At 40.6% G+C, this 25,157-nt stretch overlaps 1 protein-coding gene across 2 annotated transcripts; it reads right to left on the bottom strand.

Moving 5' to 3' along the window:
* Window positions 1–7: 7 nt before the first annotated feature.
* On the bottom strand, window positions 8–24,956 carry tprb (translocated promoter region b, nuclear basket protein). Of its 2 annotated transcripts, none has more exons than XM_071486224.1 (51): window positions 24,771–24,956; window positions 24,122–24,226; window positions 23,948–24,021; window positions 22,861–22,957; window positions 22,658–22,761; window positions 22,339–22,503; window positions 21,916–22,008; window positions 21,711–21,791; window positions 21,258–21,345; window positions 20,941–21,081; window positions 20,679–20,782; window positions 20,092–20,289; window positions 19,895–20,002; window positions 19,558–19,784; window positions 19,024–19,187; window positions 18,679–18,821; window positions 17,853–18,001; window positions 17,531–17,693; window positions 17,266–17,400; window positions 16,554–16,694; window positions 15,968–16,136; window positions 15,179–15,345; window positions 14,615–14,767; window positions 14,355–14,471; window positions 13,545–13,748; window positions 13,130–13,317; window positions 12,818–12,965; window positions 12,370–12,507; window positions 12,101–12,232; window positions 11,799–11,929; window positions 11,469–11,679; window positions 11,179–11,325; window positions 10,778–10,976; window positions 10,480–10,673; window positions 10,095–10,168; window positions 9,719–9,915; window positions 9,222–9,518; window positions 8,713–8,867; window positions 8,525–8,605; window positions 7,759–7,947; window positions 7,489–7,647; window positions 5,465–5,558; window positions 4,277–4,437; window positions 4,035–4,103; window positions 3,814–3,902; window positions 3,445–3,554; window positions 3,240–3,338; window positions 2,883–3,039; window positions 1,691–1,812; window positions 1,469–1,564; window positions 8–294 (listed from the first exon to the last, which is right to left on the bottom strand). In XM_071486224.1, the coding sequence occupies exons 1-51, from the start codon at window positions 24,919–24,921 to the stop codon at window positions 248–250; spliced, it is 7,125 nt and encodes a 2,374-aa protein (XP_071342325.1). In that variant the 5' UTR covers window positions 24,922–24,956; the 3' UTR covers window positions 8–247. The 2 variants fall into 2 exon arrangements, with proteins under 2 accessions (XP_071342325.1, XP_071342326.1); XM_071486225.1 differs by having other exon boundaries at window positions 3,814–3,899.
* Between the last annotated feature and the right edge of the window lie 201 nt (window positions 24,957–25,157).

Genomic DNA, 25,157 nt, shown 5'->3' with positions numbered 1-25,157 from the left:
CAGACCATTTTTCTTATAGTTTTAAACTTTATTTCACTCTTCATAAAACACACAGCTTCAGCATGGACCATGATTACAAAAGGTACTTTACAAGTACATTAAAAACAAAAGCCAAGCAAAATACAACAGGCTTCAGAACAATTAATGACTATCAAGACTGAGTAAAACATCAGAAAATGGGAAAATATGTAATGTTGTGGAATGACAAGTTGTCCAGTCACGGTTGTCAAGTTTTCTGTTTAGTGCTTCATCTAGCAAATCTTCCGCGTACACCCCGAGAAGGAAATGCTTGACCTGTTGATATATAAAATCTTTTTTAAACAAAGCTTGCTATAGTGATTTAAGGATTCTGTAGATTGGCTGTATAAAATATGTACTGTAACAAACACACTCAAAGATTGACAGTGTCCCTTCTGTTACTCTGTGAAACAATCATAAACCAAAATGTATTGAATGCTATGACTTGTAATAAAAATGAAATCAATACTTTGCCAGGATTTGTGTGACTGTTGATCAGCATAAGTTATTTGTGCACATATACAGTGTACAGCTGCTAAAAACAAAAACACTGCAATTCATTCGGAGTTAGTTAATAAAGGACAGAGATAAGTTTAAGCTGCTCTAGAAATACTTTTCAGGCATGCAACAACTTGCATAAAATATGTTATTTTAGAGCAATATTATTATCTTAAGTCTGAAACATCACAGATGACTTTGTATCTGAGTTACAATAAAGATGGCAGAGTTGTAAAAGTCAGTGTGGAAGACTCCTCTTTATTAGAATCAGACAAGTGTGATAAAACTGGATTTATGCTGTTGATTTTCTCATTATTTGTTTCTGCATTTTATTTAGACAGAAACAGGAAAGGTGACAGAAAATGAGTTCAACAAAGTTGGGAATGACATGCAACAAAGATCCTTGACCAGACTTGAACAATGGCCATTGTAGCTCAGGCCAGTGCCTTAAACCTCTGAGCCAATAAATGGGACGGCCCACTAATGACTGATTTTGATGTAAAAATATGAACAGTATGAAACACCATCGCTTTCAGCGTGCTGGCTGTTTCAAACTGATCTGCAGCAACCACACAAATTAAAATTTTGATGGACTATGATCAATCACATTTCTTTTACAATACACAGGTCAGGGCATCATTTTGTTTAACTGCCCCTGATTTAATTCACAATATCATTATCATGTGCAAATGTTTATAGTACATTTGTGATCCTTTTGTTGGAAACATGGAATTGGCTCGCGAGGTGCCATTAATACTGAAGAGATTTGAATGCATTTTATAAATCTAAATGCATTTTTAAGCTTTACGGCAGCCACTTTGTTTTATTACGCTGAAAATGAGCCATGGACTTAAGATACACAGACATTATGGACTTTGGTCAGTTCAATGCCAGTGATAAGTATAAGCTCCATAACTGCCCTATCAGGTGTGTATGCTTTTAAACATGTTACCTCCTCTCTTCATACGTCCCCCCCGGCTCTCTGGCCAGCGCTGCAGCTGTCTACTGGGTCCAGGTCTGGAGGGTTTAGATGGAGCGCTGCTTGTATCTAGAAAAACATAACATGGAAATTAGAACTGAACACTTAAGGAACAAACAAGAAACTGAGTAAGAGAAGTTACATGATGGACATTCACTGCCTGAAAAGCTGCACAGTCATGAAGCCGCACTGTACCTGCAGAGCTGGAGGAGGGCTCCTGGCTGGTGGAGGGGAGGCTGGCCTTGTCAGAGGGCTGACTTGGCTCCTCCACATCCCCCTGAGACACCACTGGATCCACTGACACTTCACCACTGGGCCTGGAACAGACACCAACACACAAAACTAAATAAATAATGTAGTCATGCAGTCTCAAAATAACCTGTGAGTGCACAAAAATCCCAAGACGTCCCTTTTTTAAACACTCTAATTCTCACAATAAGTAAAGTTTCATGGCTGATTCAGCTGCTGATGTGAACAGTGGAAAAAGCAACAGATTTTCAGGGAATGACGAGAAGGTCAAATTAGGGTTGTCACAAGAACCGATACTTCCGGTACCAATTCGATACCAACACGCAAAAAATACATCGATACCTGCTTTTTTCTGGTACCATCAGAACCGAATATTCAACTTTTCCCTCAGGCGAGCCGTGCCGATTCTTGGCGGAACTGACGGGGGCAGTATACGCGTGTGAGCAGCACAGAGCAGTCAGCGGCGCTGAAGAAGAAAACCTGAGCTAACTATAACAATGGCTTCAGCAAGTGGGAGTGGAAGCACAACACGTCGGCTCGTTGACAAAACAGGTACGAAGGGTCGCGAGTGGAAATATTTTGCATTGGAGGCGGATGAAGAGCAATTCTAGACACAAACAAGCCGACATGCAAACAGTGCCTGGTATTAGAGATTTTAGTTATGTGAGATCAGGCTCCACACCACTGTTGTTTTGTTATTTATTTGCATATTTATAAGAAGAAGAATATTGTTTGTTTTATATACTTGAAGGCTCCATGCCACTGCTGTTCTTTTTTGAATGTAAATAGTTGAATATTGTTGTTATTTATTACCATAAAGCACAGTATTGCTTGTTTTTATAGTGGTGTTAAATACTTGACAGTTTAAAGCAGTTTTCAATAAATTAGTGAATTTAAAAGTACATGGGTTCTGTTTTTTTTGTTTGTTTTGTTTTTTTTAATCGTGGTATCGAATTAGTATCGAGAATCGTGGAAAATCACAGGTATTGGTATCGACTACTGAAATTCTGGTATCGTGACAACCCTAGGTCAAATATCAGATCAAGATAGGACTTCAAATGGCCACAAACACTGCTGCAGTCACGGCTGGGGAAAAACATTAAAAGACCAACAAACTGCAGAGAGGGCTGAGCCTCACCTATCAGTGTCAGGCTCCAGGAAGACATCATCTCTCTCCTCCCCTGTAGTGGCTGCTCCTGGCACAGACAGGCTTGGTGTGGACGTGCTCACCATGGGAACCGACTGGGAGGCGTGCTCAGTGGTGTCAGACTGAGCCACCTCTGAGAAGACTGTTACTGGAAGTGATGGAAATAAAAATAAGATACTGGTTCACTCACTGATTTGGTTTTCAGCACCTGATAATACCACCAAATCTGAACATTACCAACCGGTTCACTGACTGTTTTCAGAAACTGTAAACTGGGCTGAGTGTGTTGATAAAAAACAGAACTGCTCCCTCCATATCAGACTGACAGACACAAACAGAGACCAATACCTGGCGCTGAAACTTGCAGTGGCGTGGTGGGAACGCTGCGTCCTCCAGACTCTTCTTCATGAGTTGCTAGGAACAAGGGGGTTTCATACATCCCAAGACCTGAAGACAAGAATTGAACAACTTTCACATTGTGTGAAAAAACTGATTGTGTTGCAGATAGCTGGTGATTTAAAAAAAGTCAGTACAACACATGGCAGTGGAGTACCTCCTTGTGATGCGAGCTGTCCCAGGTCAGAGTGTGAGGAGGAACTGGTCTGGGGCATGTCCTCTGAAGGACCAAACCGGAAGCGAGGCACACCAGCCACTTGAGGAGAACTGACAAACAAACAAACAAACACAGTCATTCAGTGGTAACATGAATTTCAGCTTCTTTTCCACGAGTTCTGTTTATATCAAAAATATCAAAATATGCACTCAAGTATTTGAATCTGTAGAATTCAAAAGGTGAACATCCAAGACCGTAATGCAGCGGTCAGTGTGAACATTTTTAAAAAGTGATCTAAAAGACATACAAGTTTCATGTTTTAGTTGCATCTGAAATGTTTCCTGGGTATTCTGACTGTGTGAGACTTACTGGATGGCCTGGTCAAAACCATCGCGGTGTGGTACCACCAGAGTGGGAGTGCTGGGAACCATCCTGTCATCATCATCGAAGAAGTGCTGCTGCAGAGGAGCAGACAGCGAAAAAGTTTTGGATACAAGCTCACACTGAAACACAGCAGCAGTTTCACACTGACACAAATAACATAATGATTGTAAATTCTCTGTTGTTCTCAGATTGTAGAAGTGACTCACAGCGCTGACTGGCACTCCGGGAGTGAGCTGAGGGACTCGACCCACTGATTGCCGACGAACAGGGATACGCTGTAAAAGTAGATATTAAAAATCTTTTGTCATCAATTTCTCCATAACAGAACAAAACAAAACAAAAAAAAAGTTGAAAATTGGTGGTTCTGAAAAGCATAGTTACAAAACAAATCTATTGTTCACAAAAAATATAATGGGAAAAAAAAAAAGTTTGACATCCTCCTTCATACCTGAACCTGAGCAGGTGGTCCCAGTTCTGATGTTGGGGCAGGGTGGATGTTAAGGCGGGGGGGCAGCTGATGTGTTGGTCTCCGTGGCGACTGGGGCATGCGTGTACCAGAGCTTGTGATAGGTTGTTCTGTGGAGAAGGCCTCCATCGCGCTGCCCTCGACTAAAACAGTATTAAAAGGGTTTAAATAAACAGAGGTCCATTTAGCTGACGTAAATACATTGGATCAGAGCATCATCAAAGCATTATCAAAAACACTCCTTATTAAATTACAGCCTCAAAAATACAGAGTCTTGGTAGGTTTTAAACACAGCACAACCTGTGTATGAGGTCAAAAATTTACCCTTAACTGAAAGTGTCCAAAAACAGTTATAAATGAGACAGTCGGTACGGTTTTAAGTGTGACAGAACAGGACGAATGTGAAAACATTTATCACAATGAAGTGTTTTTATGGAATTTTTAAAGAGGAACAAATTATGTGCCATGTTTTGTAAGTTTTCAAAATATTTTCATAGACCTTTGTTACATGATCAGAATGGCTTGTTGGCATTGTTATAGTGGGTCAGTCTAAAATGTTTGATGTTGCCTTGAGGTCAGATTGGTAGAGTATAATCTACAGACAAGAGGTGCCGTAAGCTGTAGCTTTAGCCTACATCTTTTGAAAACAAATCTTTTGGCTAAGTTGCAGTGTTTTGTACTGTAATGTTTTGCTGAGTGTAATTAGTAATTAGTTGTTTTTTGTATTTTATCCCATCAATTATTTAGACTGAAATAAATTTCAATTTTCAAAAAAAAAAAAAAAAAAAAAAAAAAAAAAAAATCTAATTGTCTGGCTAGTTTCCTAATGGAACCAATTTTGTACATTCTTGGGGCTCCCACCTGCCAAATGTACTTAATTTGGGTTTTACATGTAAGATCTCTCGCTCTATAGGGCTACAACACGAGAAAAATAACTTGAATCATTCGTTTCATTTTCAGAGGTAACGCAGCCTTCATGAAAATGACCTTTATTTTGGCAAATAGATGTGCTGCTCTTCGCTTCAGACAGACAACAACATATTACATATTTCTCAGTCATTGGGTCAAGTGTCAGATAACTAATTGGATGGCGGGACAGTTTGTGAGCACATGTGGAGAGTTTGAGGTGGATATACATATGTGCGTTTGACAGAGTTTCCTGGATCTTACAGCTGGGTGTCTGGGAATCTGCTGGTCTCTGGGTGGAGTCAGACGCCCCCAAACTCTCCTCTGTCTCTGTGCCCGGGTCTGTTGCATCAGCTCCCTGAGAAACAAAAGGACAAAAGGAAATAATAAAGCAAATGTGTGGTAAAAGAAACAGAAAGCCATGAGTAGAATTGTAAAAAGTTAAATGGGGTCAAATAAAAACAAAGTGAGAAAAAGAGGAAAAGTGAAGCTGAGTTGAGTAAAATTACAGGAAGCCGGTTACGGGATGGTTCCCACACAGTATAGATGCCAGGATATAATGGCAGAACACCAGATACAGATTATGATTCATTTTCCCCCTATATGGAACAAAGATGCTTTTCAGAGAACGGCCAAAATTCCAGTAAAAAAACAAAACACTCATATTTCCATATATATGGATTTTAAACCGTGAGAAAATGTACAGACTGGTGCACAATTTAATGAGGAAAACGTTTTTATTCCAAGTGTATTTAAAATGACTCTCTGATGTTCCTAGCAGAAGGGTCACAGAGAGAATAAAACATATAAACATATAAATTGCAAACAACAAACAAATTAGTTAAGATTCAGTCTGACTTTAGTCTGAGTCTATAAAAACTAAAATTAAACAAAACGTTTTCTTAATTTCTAGAACTCTAGAAAACTCTTGATGCTTCTTGCTTGAAAGAGACAGTACTCCTATAAAAGGCTGCTTGCCCAAGCAGCTTTACAACTATAAAAACATTTAATTGTACAGCACCTGTCTTTTCAGCAAATGCCCCAAGACAACATGTTTAAATCCAGGTGACATCTACTGGTAAAGTAATTATGATGGGAGCAAAGGAGGAAGTAAGCTGATTTTGTCATAGAGCGACAATGTCCGTGTAGGGAGAAGGTCGGGGTGGATGAATGGGTCGACAAAACACTGGACCGCTGTTTGTTTCCCCAATTCAAACTGATATTCAGCACTGTGGTTTTTTTTTTTTTTTACTATCACCACTATCGTTCTATAACATGAACCACATTAATTATTGTAACCATGACGATCAAGGTCCTCTAGTCTTAATAACGTACTTATTTTGACCTAAACCTAACCAAACCTTTATCATAGCACTGTCAGATTTTTATAATCGTTTTTCTGTGGCATATCTCCTGATGCCACAACGGGCGCTAATTCAGGAGATGCTCATTCATTCCCCCTCATACCTGTTCAGGAGTTGGGTTGTGTAGGAGGGTGGTGACAAATTACATGTTTTAAAAAGTTTAAATAACAATTAAAAAAAACAATGAACTATAATAAAATGAATTCAATAAGTTGAGTTTTATCTCAACCTAATTTAGCGATAATCTTAACAGATTTCTATTCTCTGTTCTACAGTTCACTCAAGTTTAGGATAAGAAGAAATCAAAGATTCAGGGAAATGTTACAAAACTGGTTGTTTGGCGCGGATGACCTCTTTGATGTGCCTTTAAATGTCATAATAATGCAGACAGACGACACACCTACATTTAATATTCTCTGCTCAGTATTAAACTTATTTTTGCAGCTGGTATGTGCCTTTTTCTTCAACAACTGCCTTCAAAAGGTAGTTAATTTATTATTTAATGTGCAAACACACATTAAAATAAAACTGGACAACAGTGGTTTGTGGATTCCCAACTTCAAACAACTTTCACACATGCAGAGTTCAAGTGAAAGACCGTTAACTGTACGTTTGCAGACACTGTCTCACCCAACAGAACATGTGCAGCCACGACTAGAGAGAAAAGGTAAACAACTACAGTCAACACACACACAGCTTGCACGCAGACTGAGAGTTACGACACGGGGGTAAAATGCAAGAGACAGTGAAATGAGACGGTGTGGAAAAACTGAGTGTGTGAGCTGGAAAGGGCATGTAAATCTCTGACTGAAAGCGTGGGAAGGGTTAACAAGGCTTTCTGGATGTGAGCGCATGTGTGGGCGAGGACGTATGAAAGGTCAAAGTTGTAACTGCGAGTACATTATGTCTCATAGGTAACCGAACCTCTGTGTCATCTTCTTCGTAAGCCTCGTTGCCGTCTCCGCTCCCCTCGTTACTTTCCTCTCCTTCCTCCCCCATCCCTCCCTCGTCTTCCTCCTCATCCTCCTCTTCTTCCTCCTCCTCTTCTTCTTCATCTTCCTCTTCTTCCTCCTCATCATAGTCCTACATTGAGCAGTGGACAACTCATTAGTGGCAGGAAACATTTCTCAAAGACAACTTCTGTGACTGGTATCTAATGCCACTTCACATATTGCCTTTTAAAATGCTTTCTACCTGCTCTTCTTCCTCCTCCTCCTCCTCTTCCTGTTCCTCGTCACTCTCTGTGTCTGTTATTATGACGATTACTTCCTGTGACAGCTGGTCGGTGGTGTCACTTTGAGTCAGGGTCACCTCTTGGTCCATTGTCATGGACTGGGAGGCTGCACTGTCTTCTCCTTCCTCCAGTGCTGGAAACTCCTCTGTCTGCAGGGTGAACAGACACAGACATGTACAACATTTATTCTACATATTTAAAACTCTTTGTTCATAACTGTTGAAGGATGAATAACTTACAGTACATAAACAAAAATCTGACATGTAGTAACAACAGGTAATTATCATAGTAATTCTCATTTCAATTATCATTAACTTCTCCTGCCTGTTACAATGTAATTACCAGTGTTTCCAATGAAACACAATTTTGTGGTATATCCATAGCTATAAGAGATTGCTTTATGGTTTATGTTTGGAATGGCAGGTGGCACAATAAGTGAGAAGCAGATGGAAAAACTTAACATATTTAACCCTTTCTGGAAAAGAGAAAACCATTAACTGTGACTGAAAATCCATTTTCCATCTGGAAACAAAGGGGTTTACAGAAAAAGTGAAGACAACATTGAGAAATGCTAAATGTGTTCTACTGGTTGAAAACATTGGCCTTATTTGTTTGCTTTCACCACATCACAATATTAAAATTAGACTTGTTGGATTTTGAGGTGATGATGTAAATAAAAATACATTTAATATTGAACATCTGGGAAATTTCTCATCTCTATCTAACCTGGCTTGCTTCCACACCGTCTTGACTGTCTGTGGGCACCACCCCCTCAGCCTCAGCACTGTCCTCAGCCAGTATCTCCTCCTGAGGAGAAAACATGACAATCAGAGCTGCACCAACACTTTTCAGATTATTAAAAATGATAATAATGCCTATTTTTCCACAGATTTATGTGCAACGCCGCTCCTCACCTCTGGACCCACTCTCTGGATGATGCGCAGCTTCTTGGATATAGGAGCCCTGGAGGGGTCCTCCTGGGTAGCCTCTGTGTCAGTCACCATGGTGGTGCTTTCCTCCTCCTCTCGGGGCCTCTTGGACATCGAGGAGGTTCCTGGTGTCGCTGAAACTGGAGATAATGCATGACAATGATAATGTTGTTATTCTTCTCCCTCATAATCATGGTAAAATGACTATTTTAAACGATACCTTGACTAAATGGTGTCAAGACATTTAGAGCATCTTTAGTTGTATGACTGATGTGGGGTGGCATTCATGTCTATTACTTTTTAATCTGTAGCAGCAGGTACAGTTGTGTTTAAACTTGTATGACACAATTTAAAAAATGATCATAAAACATCACCATCACATTTGCATATGTACATCTGCTGTATCTTAATATGAACATATCCTCTCCTCTTTTTTTTCCCTGAAAACAGCATATAAATGAATGATGTCAACTTTAAAAAGATAAGTTTCTCACCAGTGCCAAACACAGAGGAGGTGGAGGAAGTCGAAGGCCATTCCACCTGTGTACTAGGTGTTGCCTCAATGACTACAGGTGGTGGCTCCTGATTGGCTGGTTCTGTATGGGTCACACTCTGTTGCTGCGTTGGCTGAACAAATGCTGTGGCCTGTGTCTGGGTCTGGGTCTGCTGAACAGTCAACATGGGGCTGGCTAAAGTGGTCTGGACATTGGGGCTGGCAGAGCGCACTGAACCGCTGGCACTGCCGTACACAGTCACATGCTCCACTGGTGGGCCTTCAGTAGACTGCATGGCTGTGAAGGAGTTAAAGGTCGTGACAAAGAGATTCACATAAGTTAGAAATACAGGAAATTGTACCATCAGAGCATAACATTTGTAAATGACTGAGTTTAACTGATAACTAAATGGCTATGTCTTACATGGGACATATTTCGAGGGACAATAGTCTTTTATCTGTTGTGGCTCATATCTGAAGCGTTGTTGTTAGACTTACCTTCTTGGGTCTCCACCTGTGTGGTGGGCATGACCGTAGCTGTGGGTGTTGGTGTGGGTACAGTAGCTGGGGTGATCATAGGTCTGATGCTTGCTCTTGGAGTGGGTTTGTTCCCAGGGTTCACAGGCTGCTTGCTGGCTGTAGGGGCTACAGGCGTTGGCTTGATGTTGGCAGTTGGAGGTTCAGAGGTGCTGGCACTGACAGAGGCAAAGATCGAGACATGAATAATGATTCTACTAATGTACATTTAATAAAAAAACTTTTTTAACAAGTCAAAGCAAATGTATTGAAGTGTAAGTGTGTTATGTTCAATTCTAGATGTCCATGTTTCACTGCTGTGTAAACACATTAATGATTATTAGTTTGTGTATCATACCTGCCCCTTTCTGCAGCTGGAGTTGTCTTCAGACTGATTTGTCTTTGTTCTGTGCTCCTTTGCTGCTCCTGGGTCTGAAAATCAGGACGGAGTCATTGTAGAGACCAACAAGATACTGAGTCGTAATACAGGAGTTTCACACTTCCAACAGTGCTGCAAAATCTCCAATGTGATCTCTTGTATTTGTCAGTTGTATATTCAAGGCATCACCAATGGAGGAACAGTTATCCCAAACCATCACATAGATTTATCAAACTCTTTATGTTCAAAATATTGTTTGGCTCTAAGAACACAACCTGAATAATTAAGTGAGATTTGAAAGTGCCATAAAGTTTATATGATGTTACCAACTAAATAATGTGGAAACTTTGAAGCAGACTCTCACCTTGCTTGGACCTGCCTCAGGTGGCTCATCTCTTTGCTCTTGTCTCTCCTGTTGACCTCGCAGGTCTCTCAGTTCTCTCTCCTGGCGACTCAGGCGGCCCTCGTATTGAGACTTGAGAGCGCTCACTCGAACCTCCAGCTCCTCACGCTGCTGCTTTAGCTCTTCGTTTTCCTTCTTCAGCTGGTCTTTAGTGCCTGGACATACATTTGTTAGCTCTTAGATCTAAATAAAAGCAAACAAGCAACACTACAATTTGGACAGAAGAAAGAGTCCTAATGGTTATAAGACACCCTCTTACCCATGAGCTGGCTGATCTTCTGTTTGGCATAAACAATGGCTTTTCTGGTCTTCTCCTCCTTGTCGGCCATCTGCTGCCTCAGTGTGTCCTCCTGGGAAGTCTTATCCTGCAACTCCTGCCTCAACCTGGTCAGCTCTGTCTGCAGCCTGGAGGACTGTTCCTGGGCATTACGCACCTCAGTCTCACGCTCTGTGACCACCTGAGGCAGTCCAGGAAAACCAGAGACAGATGCATGTAACTGAAAAAGGCAAGCATGCTTACAGGCCAGACGGTCTAGATCATACCCGTTTCAAGAATATTTTTGCAACGGCTTAGACCATGCAAACTATGGTATTTTAAACACTGATCACAGTGGCTTCCCTGATGGGAGGCTAAGAAGAACAGAGTCAATGATGTTTAACCTTGTTCATGTTCTCCAGCTGTGCTTCCAGCTCTTTGGTCCTGGCTTCAGCCTGGCTCAGAGAATCTCTGAGGCTCTGGAGTTCCTGCACTGAAGCCTGACGAGCCTCCTCTTCTTGGGAAGGACCTGCTGCAGCCTCAGCTACCACCTGGAGGAAATGCATAACGAAGATTAATAATGCCAGCACAGCAAAGAGCAGTTCATAATGGATTGAAACATACAATAGAACTGTGCACTTTTTGCATACTTTGGATTAAAGACTAAGTCTGTGGGGAGCTACTGAGCTCTTACCTTGTCATGTTCCACCTTGAGTTCATCATACTGCATCTTGTAGCGGCGTCCAATCTTCTTGACCTGAGTGATGGTTCGCCCCTTCTCCTGGATTTCCTGGTTCTTGGTATCCAATTCCTTCTTCAGCGTATTCCTCTCATCAGTTATCTTATTCATACTGTCACGCAAGTTTTGAATCTGGCTTTGCAGTGATGTTGTTAGGTTATTGGTCCTATACAGAGAAATGGAAGGGATTGGGAAAATTAATGGGAAGGTGGGAGACAAAGAGAGAGAGAGAGAAATATACTGCTCAGTAAAAATTTGGTAGTTGTGCTGTTCATTATCCCCCACCTGGCCACCTCTGCTTTAAGTCTGGTACTCTCCTCAGTGAGCTGCTGGATTCGTTTTAGATGTGCCTCCTTCTCAGAGTGCAGACGCTTGTACTCCTCTGGATCTGAATCTTTCTGTTGACTCACCAAATGCTAGAAGAAAAAAAAAAACTGAGTGAGTGGTGTGAATAGATAAAACATTAGAAATAAAATTGTCTTACAGCTTTGGTTTAGGTGAAGCAGAACAATCTACTTTTCTAATGACGACATGCATGTCCTGCCCTCTTATATAGGCAGTATTATCAGTTTGGTCTTTTCGCTGACCTGTGTCCGAGCCTTCCAGCGCTTGATCTCCTCTTCCAGTATCTTCTTCTCCGCCTGCAGCATGCCACTCTTCTCACTCAGCTCAGAGTTAGCTTGCTGCAGTGGCATGATGTCTGACTCCAGCTTTTGCACCTGAAACACACAGAGGATGAGCTGAAACCAAGTGGATCTGGAAGTTCACCAAGTAGATTCGGCAGCATAGCATACTATAGAAGTGCACATAAAAATCAACACAACCACAACATTTCTCTATAAAAGCAAACTGGTACCTTAGCTTGGGTTTGCTGCAGTTCCTGCTCCATCTTGTCCTTCTCTTCTCTCAGCATCTTGTTGGTCTCCATCAGGATACTCATTGTTTCTGTCTTCTTCATCAGCTCATCGTGCTGAGCCAGGGTCTTTGCTGTCACCTGAGTCAAATAATCACAGTGGCCAGGTTAGAATTATTTGTATATTAGTGTATTTCTGTAAGTAAAATGTCCTTGACCTCATTGGTAGTGGAAAGTGAGCAAAAAGACAATTTTTAAACATGGTTTAATAAAAACTTCATAAAAAAGATTCCTAATAAAATCAACTTGAAGTGAACTGAATAGCAAACTGACAGTCTGCATGTTCATACATCTGCAATGTGGTAATTCAGCTTTGTTGAAGACAAGCGGTTGTTGTAAACATTATTGGTAAATATAAAGATCAGAGAGTATAAAAAGTATAAAAACACACCTGCATCCTCTCCCTGGCAGCACTCAAGCTGTCCTGCACCTCCTTCAGCTCTTGTTCCAGGTGCTCCACCCTCAAACGATAACGCAAACTCTCACCTTGGGCAACCTCAAAACGAGATTCGGCTATCTCCTTCTCCCGACGCACAAATCTGTGATGTGGAACAAATCAGGGAGTCAGCAGTAGAAAATAATATGGACGGACTGTGACCACAGGTTTGCCCAGTTATAAAAATGAGATGTTAAATGTTTGTAGGGTGTTTTTTTTTCCAAATTCACTGAGATTTACTTCCATGCATGACTTGAGACGTGTTACCTGAGAATCTCGAGGACCTGGTCTTGAGATTTGCCCTCTTCAATCAGGGGGACATTCATGGTACTTTCACTGGCAGCCCGCTGCAAATTGTCAGCCATCTTGCTGCTCATTGTCTGGATCTGCTCGTGCAGGAGGGCGTTCTGCCTCTGCAACTCCTCATGGCGAACCTCCATCTTTGACATCTCCTCCTACAAGATGAGGAAAGAAATTAAGACTGAAAGCTTCAAGCATTTCTATTAAAAACAAACAAACGGGTTTGACAAAACAAGCATGACACCTAAAAACATGATGGATTAAAATGGCCCTGAAAAAACACTTTTGTTAGTCTTACAATTAGTTAGTCTACAATTTTTATTGTGTCTAAGATTACTTATAAACTCAATGTAATATACGATATATCATCATCTATACCAACCTTGAGGATCTTTTCCTGCTCCTCCCAGGAGACCCGGGCCTCCAGTAGCTCAGTACTAACTCTCTGGATTTTCTCCTCCAGCTGGTGTCTGAGCTCCACTGCCTGCAGGGCCTGAGCCTTAGCAGCCTGCAGGGCCTCCACGTCTGCTGCATGCAACATCATCTCCCGCTCATACTTATCCTGCGCTTCTGCTGCCAGCTTAGCCTTATAAATGGGAAAAGAAAACCACATAATGACTCATTTAATCAGTTATTTATAATGAAAGTCATAAACGTGCAATATGAAATACTAGACATTTATTAATCAATAAGGTGCAAATATGAATCAGCTAATTCTTTGCAAATACTTGATAAGTGGATCTGTTCTATATAGTAATTTGACTGTTTCATCTGTCATGACATTTGGTTGGTAGTTTTACCAGATGTCTGAGAAACGGCTGTTAGATGACATGATGTTTCAATCTGCTTTGTGTTCACTCAAAGAGGTATGCAGGGAAGTAAAGTGTTTAATGGAAGTAGAGTGTTTAATGGACTACGACAAGATGTAATGAAATCTTACTTCAAAGTAAAATGGCCTATTACCTTTCAAATATTATGCGGTAAAATATTAATAAGACATTGACACGGAGGCAACATCCTCTGCATTTTTCTTAAGATATTTGAGAACAAGAAAGAAATGGTGAGCGGTACCAGATCAGCTGATTTAATGAGGTTAGTCAATGACCAGTCTCAGGACTCACTGGAACATTAATAATAGGAAGAGCACATTCTAATCACATTCTTCTATCACATATTTATAAGAGCTGCTTACCTGCTCCTGGCTGTCTTGTAGAGCCTGCTGCTGCTGGGCTTCAGCCACTGCCACTTGCTGTAGCACCGCCTGGTGATCTGCCTGGGCAGTGCTTAAACTTCTCCTTAGATTGTTCATCTATAAAAAATAATAAAGAATTATCAACTATTTACTTATTTTTATAATGGAAACAAAACCTGGACAACAAAACAATCCTCAAAAAGACAATGGCATAAACTAGAAATGTTTGGACTTGTTACTAATGTGAGACTTCAATATACCTGCTCCTCCAGTGAGTCTAGGGCACTCTTCTTCTGCTCCTCTAAACCTTGTTTCTCTTTCTCTGCCTCCAGAAGTTTCTCCTCCAGCCTGCGGTGCTGCTCCTCAGCCTCCTTCATATGGGCTTCAATGGATGAGCGTGCCTGCTCTGTTACCTGGTCATTAGGTATTAGGAAATATGGAAATTTTACTCATCAATAGTCATTATCAAAATTGACATGCAATATTATTCCCCACATTTTTAAAAAGCTAGATATTAATCACTGATAAACTGACTGATAAGTTTTTCACTTTAACTTTTTTAATTTCCACTACCAAAAGAAAAAAATATCAATTTCTGCAACAATTCAAAACTTTGCATTTTCCAAAATCTTAATGCTGACGGTGTGAGGGAATTTATAACTGTCAGACTAATAACCGGGGTGCATAATTGTAACACATGTTTATCTGACTCCCACAATGCTGATACAAACATTAATTTTTCATCTTCAATTTTTTTTTGATGTTGTGGTCAATTGATTTATGAGAGGTGCAACAATAACAAGCAGTTTGTGTTTGTTTTGCACCTGCTTCTCTTTATCCAGGGATTCTTCCAGGCTCTGAGCCATGGCTCTGTACTGCTCCATGGTGGAGGTGGCTGCCCTGAGGCTCTCTGCCAGCTCTTCTGCCTGGGTTTCAGCCAACCTCAGGCGGCCCTGTAGGTCCTCTCTGTCTTGATCCGAACTCTGCAGGCCTGAAATAAGGAACAATCAGCAGCAGAAGAGAGTGATGCAATTTGACAACAGTGCAATTAGTTTGTGCCGTAAGAGGCAAGGTTGGATTGTAGACTTGTGAAAATATCATTACATAGTTAAGAGTCTGTGCTTAAAACCCACAGAAAGAATGTGACTTAGACATGCCATTGAGGTTTCTACTGAATCCCATCTTATATAAAATGTTAGAACAACGTGAGTTAATGAGAACATAGCATGCTAGCATATATTTAAAAAATAAAAAAATTAAAAAAAAAAAAAAGTGGGTCGAGCGTAAAACTGGGTAACTCAAATAGACTAAAGACAGAACCTGTAAAATCTGAGCAATTTACTTGTGTCTTATTACCTTCCCAAAAACACAAACTAGCATGTAATTGTCCATTTAGTGAACAATAAATACAGTAAGTGACTTTACAAGAAGCCCTGAAGGATTTGACTTCCAAAGATGCTACTCCATGAATTGCTTTGCCTAAATTTGAGGTCATGAGTTTTGACAACAACCAGCAAATCTACTATGCATTTAGGTCTGTACATGTATGGCTTTATATATGTACTGTGGTTGTGTAATGTACTTCTCCCTGTATGTGTGTGATTTTTGCCAACCTCTGAAGTTGGGTGTGGAGGGGGAACTCAGGCTGTGACGTGCTTCGCTGCTGCCTTGCTGCAGCCTGTGGGTGTTGAGCTCCAACTCAGCAGCATTCAGTAGCTCTTTGGTCTTCTGATGTAAAGCCACCTGTGTCTCCAGCTGCCTCTTTGCCTCCATCAGCTGAATCTGGTGCATGAGAAATCAGTGACATTGAGAAATACTGAAAAGTACTGAACCTTCTACTCCTTTTGGTCCCCATTTTTATTAGTTTTAGGCACAAGAGAGTGAGGCGTCTTCCATCACTGAAAATTTAAGCCTTTCGAAAAACACTCCACAGTGAATGTGTTTGAAAAATCCAATTTCCCTTGATGTGTGAACAGGCTAACGTATGATTGTGTCAGGTCAAATTGAGCCTTGTTTCGATGGCATGTAATCCATGATCCCATGAAGAAATTAATATGTTCTTCTTCTGCAATCAGCTCAAAAATGAAACAAAAAAAGATAAGTACAGGTAAAATGTACCATCTCTGAAGGTATCATAGTTCTTATGGTTGTACCAAAGTCCTTCAATCACTATGAGGAACCAGTTAAATCTTTGCTTACTTCTTGGTTTCTGCTGAGCAGGTGGCGCTGTTCCATCTCATTCTCCAGCCTCTTCTGAAGCTGGGAGATCTCCCGTTCCTGCTTCTCCAACTGGCCATTAAGACGCTGGCGTGTATCAGTCTCTGAACGTTCAAGAGTCGCCTACAACAACACATTGATTAACATTCAGAACCTTTAGAATTTTGTTGTTGAAAAACTCAGGATTTTGATGCAGGTCGCTGTCCAATATCATTCTCTGTTGCACCCGACAGTGTGTCATCTACTGTAGGCTGTAATATTTGCTAGTCAAATATCTCAGTGATTGTCGTCCCCTTGACTGTCTCGCTTATTAGCCATGGGCAGCTTTGCTTTAAAAATATGTTTTTAGCATCTAACTTCATGTAACCTAAACAATTCCAACTTTATTAGTGTCACTGAGCAATGCTCCGATGATGCATTACTGAGAGATGCACTATTTTTAGGTCCTTTAATAAGACTAATGATGCTAAAATTGTTGTGTTTGTTTGATGATTTCTGGCAGCAGACTTGAAGCTCGCAGTGTGAAATTATTTTGACTCTTGCACAACATTTCTGTTGTTCAGCAGTTGGCATTCATCAGTCTGAAAAGAGTGTTTTACAAGACGTTTGTGCAGCTCAGAGAGTTAGGTGAATCTGAGTTGTAATACTTTAACAAACAGGCCAAGATGTAGTGAGAATGACACTCTTAGATTACCTGAATAGTTTGGAGGTTGGTCAGCAGCAGGTTCTGGCTCTGTTGTTGGCTCTGGATTGTTTCTTTCTCCTGAGTCAGCCTGGACTCCACCAGCTTCAGCATGTCTCTCTCCTTACGCAGACCCTCAGCACGGCCCTGAGAGGCAGGAGGAGATAAGTCTAGATCATAAATTCACTGCTTCCATTCCCATCAATGATGATAAAATGCTAAGAAAACAAACTCAGGCTCAAACAACACCATGAAAAAAAGGCAGAGGGATACAAACCTCTGCCATAGTGAGTTTCTCTTTGGCAGCTCTCAGATCCTCATTCAAAGTGTGGACAGTCTGCTCATGCTTCTGTGTGGCAGCAGCCATCTTCTGTTCTTTCTCTCTTAGGGAGGCAATCTCTTTCCTGTATCCCTCAACGTTGTCCTGCAGCATCTCATACCTGACATTGTTGAGATGGAAGTCATTTTTAGGGGCCTACGCTCTCCTGGCAATGGCCAAATGTTGTTATACTTCAAAGTTACATCTGAACAGTAGTTAGTTCCCCAAAACAATTCACAGCCATCATAGTTTTGTCCCTTCTTATGCCTTTTAAACTTACCTCTTGGAGGCAAACTCCAGCTGGGTGGATATTTTGGCATTCTGGGAGCGAAGGTCAGAGAGCTGCTCCTGAAGCCTCTCACTCTGCTCCATCAGTGCCTTGTCACTCTCCACACGCTCCTTTTTATAGGTGGAGAACACCTCCTGCAACTGCAGATGCAAACAGATATTGTTATTTTCTATTAACACAGTGATGGATGTCACTGTCAGAGAAATCTTCATAAGGGAAACCAAACACATGTTAAATCTGCCTCTGAGCAATTTGTATAGGACTGCTTTCAAGTGTATCCTTGGTCATCCACATTCACTGAAACTCAGACCTGTAACTGTAGCTCCATACACACGACTTTCCCATTCACCCAGCTGGCACATCTTTGTTCTCTCTTTTAGACTCACTGGGTATTATTTACATGTTTACATTCACGCTGGCTTCACTCCATTTCATTCTCTTCCATCATTAGGAAAAAAAGCGTAAGAATCTTGCAGGGAGCACATAATTTAAGTAAATGTGGAGCTCTCAGTATAGACACACTGCCATCTAGTGGCAGGAGCATGGGAAGTGCAGTGGGTGTTTGTCCATTAATACTAATCCACTGACAGATTTGCTGTTAGTCAGTGATAAACAGAAATGTGGACGACTCAAGCCATGGAAGTGCTTTACAGCAAACTAACATCAAGCAATATCAAGCGTGGAAATAAATTCAACATGTTTTCACGCAACACATGTTGGGAACAACATGACATGCACCATGTGGTATAAAGACTGTTGCAACATTCAACAGCAACTGTAAAGATATCACAGTTTGTCTGACGCGTGTGGTACTCACCTGTCGCAAAGCAGCCTTGGCCTCCAGTGCTTCAGCAGACTCTGTTGCCATGGAGACGAGAGCAGTGGGTGTTCCTGTGGTGGGAGTGGCTGCAGGTGAGCGTCGAGGGGTGGTCGTCAAGGAGAACTCATCGGGTGGTGTACCTTAAGGAAAAACACTCAGAAATTCAGCAAAATAGGAAAAATCATCACAAACACTGTACAAGGCTGAGTGCTGCTTCTCACTGAAACTGAACTACTTTAAATTTGCTTAGTCCCATAATCAATCGCAGATAAATGTGCATGTACAGGATGTCATGTCTTGAGTCAATCAGATGTCACTTGCTTTATATGTTGGCTGTGTTACCTTGCTGAGGGAAGCTAACTCCAGTTGCCTGAGCCAGCAGCACACGGTACATGTCCCTCTGTCTTACGATGGACTCAGTCATTTTTATCTGTTGGCTGCGCTGCTCCTTCAGGGCCTCTAGCTCCACCTGAGCTTTCACCAAACTCTGCTCCAGCTCACCATGCCTGCAACAGTTCAACTTGATTAACCAGCTGACAAAGTTTCAAATCATATACACACACGAGAATGCTAGGGTTTACATACAGTATCCCAGCCTGGCTTTTAAATAGTTTTAAAAAAAGATGCTGAACCACAGCAAAAACTTAAGTATGAGAGAGAGATCAGACTGGAATGGACCAGTTGAATTATAACTGTAATCATTTCAAAATCTCCAAATTAATATATCAAGAATAACATGATGCTAGGAAACATACTGAATGAGAAACATTTACAGATTTTATTTTATATCCTTAGTTACAAAGAATATGTTGTTTGTCTTAAGGTTTCAGACAATGATAACTTTTATTTATTTGGTTGAAACATTTTTAAACATACTTGTTGCCAGTGGCCTCAAACTCCTCTTTCTCTTGGGCATCACTGAGCTCCCTGAGGGCTACCAGAAGACGTTGGTTCTGCTTCTGAAGCTCTTCCACACTGCGGAAGGTCACCAAATGTTGGCTGATCACCTCTGACGTGCTGCTGACGTCGGCTGAGCTTACGTCCTCCTCGTGAACCACATGGTTTCCACGAGCTTCCTCCAGTTCGATCAGCAGCACACGCACCTGGCAGGAAGGAAAACGTATGACTCAGAGAATTTGGAGATATCTGATAATGTACATGTTTGGTTTCTGGAAATAATCAGGATTAAGACAGAAGAAGAAAGTGAACACACCTGTTGAGCCATGTCTCCCAGCTGCAGTTCACACCTCTGATTGTCTCTTTCCAGGACAGAGGAGCGTTTGTTGGCCTCATCAGACTCCCTCTGCAGACGATGCACCTCCTGGAGTAAACATTGACAAAAATAGATGAGCAACTTTAAAAGCAGAAGGTTTGATGCAAGACAAAAAGTATTATTATTGTGTTATGCACCTTTACAGCCTGCTCCAGCTTGGCAGAAAGACTAGCCACTGACTTCTGCATGCGTTCATGTTCATCCCTTTGCCGTTTGAGGATGGGCGCTTTTGCTTCCACTTCCTGCACTATGTCATCGAGGTACTTGTTGACGCGCTTGTTTTCCAAGCGCTCCAACTGCAGCTGCTCCTGGCTCTCCACGTAGGCAGTATACAACTGAAAATACAGATGACATCTCATGTCAGATAAGAAAGTCCCAAAGAAAAAACAGAGATGAGAGAAGGCAACTATGTCTTAATGTTCAACTGTTTGAGCAATTACCACAAGAAAGACAATAACAACCACTGTGAAAATACATGAAGCAGTCCCTAAGTAGTGCAATGTAAATGTAGCTGTCCAACAATGAGGCATTATCAAATTCATAACAACCATATTTTTAACCTTAACATGGCCTAGACTGCTATACATTATGTGATAATAGTGGTTTTGTGGCAGTCCACGAGACCTCATCAATGGCAAAACTTGATTCTTACCATAGCCTCTCCAACCAACCCATTTTCAAGTTTACAATAACACCTACATTTTAGGTGTTCAGCTGCACATACCTCAGTCAGCTTCATACCAGGTTTGATCTTGGATACAGCAGCTGCTGTTGGAGACATTGTTGTCATTTGTTCCTCTGTCAGCACAGATGTTGTACCAATAGGACCTGGACAGAAAAGGAGAGGTCAGATCACTGGTCATTTATCTCTACAAGGCTTGAGGATACATTATTTTGAACTTGAGGCTGGATTTCTGACTGACTGATTCCAATTTACTTTAAAAGTGTTACAAGACAAAAACAGGACTACAATTAAACCAACAGACCTCTAAGTTTAGAACTTGACAGCAACTCATTGGCGTTGTCCAGCTCTTTCTCTAGACCCTGGATCCTCTCCTTTAGTTCAGCAACAGTCTTGTCTGTGGCACCATTCATCTCCTGTAACTTCTCCTCAAGGCCCCCGTTGGCTGTAGTAGAGGGAAGAAATAAAGCAATGTTGGGGAATACAGGCCACTGGAAACTAAATCTGCGGTTAGACCAGAAAGCTACACAAACAAATTTAAGCATCTTCATACTTTCTTCTTCTTGGAAGAAGTAAATAAACAGTCATGGTAGTTGTAGTGATTCTATGTTGGCCTCTCACCTTCTCCAGCATCTTTCAGCAGTTTATGCAGCTCCTCCACAGCCCGACTCAGCTCTTCACTTTTTGCCTCAGAATCTGCTGCTGCTCCCTGCCACCACAACAACAATCATTGTGAATATAGAACTTGAATAAATAAATTTTGCACTCATTTCAGAGCACTATGTTTAAAAAGAATGAGAAAATGTACAGCTGTCCTTCATTCCCAAAATGTTTTTTTTTCAGTTGTATCACATTTGATTAGATGTAAATATCAAACACCTATCATAGCATATCTTTGCAATTAAAAATATCCAATGAAAAAAGCTAAAACAGGCAGAGTATGTTTGTGTATTGTTAAACTGTGAAACAATGACACGCTATTAACTTTAATTGAAATTACTGTGAACTGGGAGTAAATGTTATGGCTGTGCACTTCACTGAACCATTCAGGTTTGCTTTCAGACATGATCATACCTTATATAAATTGCAGAGCTTAATGTTGGCATTCAACTCATTTCTGAACTTCTCCTCCATGGTGGCTTGTTGGTCCTTGGCCTAGAAAGAGTAAAGAGAGAGAGTAAAGACCCAGTCATACACTTACACCTACAATTATTAAAATTTTATTGTTTCTGTGTAAAATAAGCCAGGATGAAAACTTGAGGTAGGTTGTAACACATACGTCTTTCAGTTTGCTGATCATGTCATCATTCTGTTTCTGAAGGTTGTCATTTGAAGTCTTCAAACTGGCCACTTGGTCTTGGAGTCGGTTCAACTGGAAATGAGAAATCAAAATAAGAACTATTATGAGATGACCATGACATGATGGCAATCATGTAAAACTGAAGAGGATCCTTTAACATTAACAGAGCACAGAAAATGCTGACAGCCGAGACAAGCCGAGTACTGGGCAGAGTAAACTGCAAGGTACCCCAAGACACCATCTCTGTTTAGGTGGGACATTACGAGTGTACTGACTTGTGCATCATAGCCAGCTCCATATTGTGATGTAATGTCACAAACACAACCATTGGAATCATTATCATAGTACTTGTTACTGCTACCAAGATAAATATTTATATGTAAATAAAGAAAAAAGACTTGCCTCATCTTCTTTATTTTCCAATGTGCATTTCAACTCCAGGATGTCGTTGCCCTTCTGTCGGGAGAGAGACAGCAGCTCCTCACTCTTGGCCTTCAACTCCTCATTCAACCAAGATGTCTGGCCATGCAGAAGCTCCTTCTCTTGTTCCATACGCTTCTCCTTGTACTGTAATGGCAAACCACCATGACTTTATTTAGTATTTTGTTTATAAAGGCAACATGTATTGTAGAGTGTACTAACTGTCCAAAAAGGTACTTCCTCTGCAGACAAAGCTGGTGTTAAGATATTCCATCAATGTAAAGATAACAACATAGCTCACTTTAATGTTGACTTCAGCTGCTTCAAGCTCATCTAACTTCATCTGCAGGGCCATCTTAGAGGTGTTGACTTCCACCAACTTGTCATTGAGTTGCCTCAAGTCATCTGGTGGGGCGACAGAAATAATGTAAGTGCTATGTCAAAGTGATGGTATATACAAATAAACTTACGCAATTGTATCGATACAAGTCCAACTGTCAGTACCGTTTAAATGCTCAACTTCCAAGGATCTCCTTTCCAGTGTTCGAACAAGATCTCGCTTTTCTCCCTCCAGTTCTTCTTTGGCTTTTGACAGCAGAGTCTGAGAAAAAATCATCAATTTAACCATATTGTTTGCTAGACATGGTTCAAAAATGAATTTCCTGAAGAGAGCTGAAATTTTGGAAACCACAATATTATCATTAGTCAGTTCAACTAGCTAGTGAAATAAATGTCAGGTCACTTAATTATAAATGTGCTTGTTTATTTAACAGTTGCCAAAGTATTATTCTCTACACATGTGCCGACAGGCAATTCAAGAAAGACAAGATAACAAAATGTACCTTTTATGTAATGATTGTTAATGCTGGCAGAATTTTGTTACAATAAAAAAAACTGTACAGTACAAAATTACAGTATGTTGATACAGACAACTTTTGACATCTGGAATATACAGAAACACTCAAATGTAGACATCACCTGTGATGTTTGCAAACCACTCCCTCTGACAAGTAAGACATTACTATAGTTGGCAAAGTGTGTTTTAATTACTAAAAATTCTGGGGCTGTTGCCTTAAAATCCATGAGTTGATGGATCAGTTTAGAAGACCCTGAGTCACTGTGTACGTGTTTTTTTTGGCTATTTTGTTGTCTCAAAATACACAGAGCAATGTAAGAGAAATAGTGTGGCATGCTGTGAACTTTACAAACTGACTCTTCTCTTAAAATGACTGAACCACAAAACTAAATTTGATGAAAGTGGAGATGGGTGATGGAAACAGAGGACAGCACAACGCAAGGCACGAGACACTCCATGTTTCAGTAGGAGAGCTATGACCAAGACACCAAATTATAGTTTCACTGACTTTGGGGAAATCTGATGTTTTTACATCCCAGTGATATTTTTAGGTAAAACATGAGAGTCCCCCCAGAGTTGATGCATTAGTTCAAAGCACTGACTCTGAAAATCCTGATGTGGAGCAGCCCTAACAAGTTCCCTAAAACATAGCAGCACACACTGACACAGAACCAAAAAAACGGTAATATGACGTACATTTTCTTTCATTAGTATGGTTGATTTTGTTTTACTTACCTGTTCTGATGACAGCTTCTCTTGAGCAGACTCATATTCCTGGTTCTTCTCGCGCACAGTTTTAAGATCATCCTCTACAAGAGAGACCCAATATTATGAAGTTGGTTACTACAACCCAGAGAAGCTGAGTCAACCTAAAATCAGTATATAATATTGCAATATGTTCTCTCTTACCAAGCTTGGTAAACTCCTCTTTGAGTTTAAGATGTTCTTGAGTCTGGGACAGAAATTCTTCCTGACATTGGGCAAGTTGTTTCACTTTTTCAAAGAAATGTTGCTCTGTGCGAAGAAGGTCAACAAAAACACAAAAATGAATCGTTACATTTGAACAGTAGCATTACTTACAATTCAGTGTCATCTTATTATGCCATGGGACCAAACCACAGTTACCTACTTACGTGGATTACTCGATCTAATTTACTTGGTAACTTTAAGAGTACTAGTCCAAAAAAAAACTTGATTTGAATATAAGTTTAATGTGGGACTATCTTATGACAGAATAAACCAAATCAAACCAAATCCTATTTACGTTAACGTTAGCTCAGTGGGTTAATTTAGCTAACGTTAGCATTAGTTAGCCTGACAATGTGGTTAATGATATCCTGCAGTTTTAAGCACTCAATGCCTTTTTAATTATTTATTTTCATTTAGCAAAGCAATTTATATGCATATAAAACTATTAACAATGTCAGGTTTATATATTAGTACGTTAAAAGTCTAAATATTTACTTTAATTTTGGTCCGTTAACCAAAATCCGTGCATGGTGAGCAAAGCCAAATACTTTAGCACCGCTAACTAGCAAAATAACAAATACTAACTTACCGCTGTCAACCCGAAATTGTTCTTGCTGTGATTTCAAAGAATCGATTTCATACTGCTGATCGGAAAGAATCTTCTCGAGTTTGTTTTGAATTGATTTTGGTAGTTTTGATAGCTCAGAACCTTCAAACTCCTGCAGCAACAGTGCCGCCATTTTTCCCACAACAACGCTACGAGCAGGCGCAGTTTGCGATTTGACGTTGTCGATGCTAGTGGAGCATTGTGGGAAATGTAGTTCTTTCAAGTAGACTTCGTGTTTAGCCATCAGCTCGCAAAGTTTATGTTTGTTGGCGAGAGTGGAGGCTAAAGGCGGTAATAAGTTGCCAATGTTTACATGGAAATTAGTTTATCAAAGAGGTTTCAGTTTAGCCCCGCATTTGTTTCGCAGTT

This window comes from Trachinotus anak, unplaced genomic scaffold, assembly GCF_046630095.1.
Source record: "Trachinotus anak isolate AG129_WGS33_773 ecotype Australia unplaced genomic scaffold, CSIRO_AGI_Tana_v1 ptg000010l, whole genome shotgun sequence".
Taxonomy (NCBI): domain Eukaryota; kingdom Metazoa; phylum Chordata; class Actinopteri; order Carangiformes; family Carangidae; genus Trachinotus; species Trachinotus anak.
This window is presented reverse-complemented; position numbering and strand designations above follow the sequence as displayed.